This window comes from Pyrus communis, chromosome 16 (assembly GCF_041283825.1).
Source record: "Pyrus communis isolate YQ-2024b chromosome 16, ASM4128382v1, whole genome shotgun sequence".
Lineage (NCBI taxonomy): Eukaryota > Viridiplantae > Streptophyta > Magnoliopsida > Rosales > Rosaceae > Pyrus > Pyrus communis.
In genome coordinates, this window is record NC_142580.1 from 6579388 (window position 1) to 6581592 (window position 2205).

The window sequence follows — 2205 nt, forward strand, 5'->3', positions numbered from 1 at the left end:
AATGATAGGAAGACAAAATTTATAAATAAAAATTTGAAACTAAATGATGTGTCACCAATATGAATAAGCACATTTATCAACGATTAAGTAATAATCTAATCATTAATTTCCATGTTATTTAGTATAAAAAATTTTGACTACATTTCCCAAGCATTACCCTTACACTGTGTTTGGATGGAGAATTTCTAAATTATCACAGAATTTTAAATGATGGGAATTACAATTGACAGTAATTAAATTCCCGTTAATTGAAATTTCATCGTTTGGATGTTGGATACATAGAAATTACAAAATGAAGGGAATTCCAAATTTCATTGTTTGGATATTCTCTAGAATTTGTATTAAATAGAGGAATACAAATTTGAATAAAAATGTTAAACTGGTTATAAATCATCAAGGTTAATGTCATCAAACAAAAATCATTGAGCTATGAGAAAATACGTTTCTTTCCCTCACTCCCTGAAAAAATCATCAAGGTTAATGTCTCGAACCCAATTAGCATACTTAGTCGTACCTAATTGTGCAGAAGCCGAAATGAGACCAACCAACGTAATCTCATCAAGGCTTTTATTCTAACTAAAATCTTACTGGAAAACTAAAATGGGAAATATAATGAAAATAATCCTATGCACCTCGTGAAGTAAACAATAATACCATATTCTTTTTCTTCTCAACTGGGAGTGTCTTCAACATGAAATTTGATGCGAACTAAATAAGCACACAAATTAAAACCCTCTTGTGACAATTGTAGTAAAGATGCAAGTAGGGATCGTTCTAGACCGGGGATTAGGAGGGATTACTAAATCACTTGGAAACTGACTCAAAAACGTAAAACAAACGTTAAAAACACTAAACTAGACTCAAAGAATGCAAAACTAAACAATAAAACACTAAAACAAATCAAAAGACTCAAAGAATACAAAACACTTATAAACACAAACTAAGACACTTTCTAACTAAATTAGACACTAAAATAAAGGGGGATTGAGGTTTTGACGAAATTAAACTAAATGCACAGATTGTAATTTAAGGGCAAAATGTAAATATGAATGTGATGAAAATATGGATGAATGCTAGCTAGAAGGTTCTTCTCCACACATGTCACACTTGCATACAATTTGAATCAACCAAGCACATGCTTTGATTTGTTCTTCTTCACTGAGATCTGGTATTGCATTTACTTCATCATATACCTCTGTTGGATCAAGCTTCTTTGTGTCTGCACAAATATATTCTTGAAAGGATGAAGCCATCTTGGCAAGTGAATCTGCAATCATATCTTTAGGGGTGGTTGGTTTTTTCTTTGTATGAGGCACATCAACAAAATTTGTTGGTTTTCTCTTACTTTGAGTCTTCTGAACATTGGCTGAAGTAGGTGATATATCATTAATAATTTCAATATCTTCTAAACCTTGCGTATCACCATCCAAATCAATATGATTAGTTTCATTATGAGGAGGAGTCATAATCTCAACAGCTTCCACACCTGTTTCAGCACCCTCACCCGTGGCTCTATCTTTGCCACACAAATCCACTATATCATCCCAATTTGGAATGACCTTCCAACGAAAACTTTTAGCGCCACTATGTGACTACCAATCAAAACATAAAAATAAAAAAAGCAAACCGTAAGTATAAGAAGAGTTAAAATAATATCACACACACAAAAGAAAAATAATGAATTTGTCATACCTTCACGTACTCTTGCCAGACATGATCTTCATCTACACTTATCATCTTCTTGGTTGCATCCCAACTAAATCCACTTTGACTTAGTATATCACTCACAATTGCATAGAACTTTTTCCAAGACTTCACACAATTTCGAATGTTATTAGCAGTTACATGAATATCAAATTGAGCAGATAATATAGATGCAGCAGAATTATAAGCAGCTGTCTTCCAACCACCATCTCCTTTGTTACCCAATCTTCGTTCTTCATGAAGTATGTCAGCCAAAGCACGTTCCATATCTACATTCCATCTAAAATAATTATTTTCATCTCCTTCATTTTCAATTTCTTGGTTCTCTTTCTTTCTCCTTGGTTTTTGTTTGCATATTGGTTTTCTATCGGATCCTTCCATTGCTCCTAACATTAAACAAATATTAATTGAAATTTTAAGTCATTCGTAAACCCATGCATATCAAGAATCAGAGTATTAACATTCACTAAGACAATATAATCAAACTAAAAGCTGAAAACC

The 2205-nt window shown here is 32.4% G+C and overlaps 1 protein-coding gene across 1 annotated transcript; it reads right to left on the reverse strand.

Moving 5' to 3' along the window:
- Positions 1–624: 624 nt before the first annotated feature.
- On the reverse strand, positions 625–1986 carry LOC148689879 (uncharacterized). Its single transcript, XM_088688347.1, has 3 exons — positions 1693–1986; positions 1116–1592; positions 625–708 (listed from the first exon to the last, which is right to left on the reverse strand). Exons 1-3 carry the CDS (start codon positions 1969–1971, stop codon positions 625–627), a joined length of 840 nt encoding a protein of 279 aa, XP_088544473.1. The 5' UTR covers positions 1972–1986.
- Positions 1987–2205: the final 219 nt, after the last annotated feature.

Coding starts and splice junctions, on each gene's coding strand:
- LOC148689879 (XM_088688347.1), bottom strand. CDS start 1,971: ATGGAACGTGCTTTGGCTGACATACTTCATGAAGAACGAAGATTGGGT. Junction 1,593..1,692: donor TCTGGCAAGAGTACGTGAAG/GTATGACAAATT, acceptor TTTGATTGGTAG/TCACATAGTGGCGCTAAAAG. Junction 709..1,115: donor GTGCTTGGTTGATTCAAATT/GTATGCAAGTGT, acceptor GTGCTTATTTAG/TTCGCATCAAATTTCATGTT.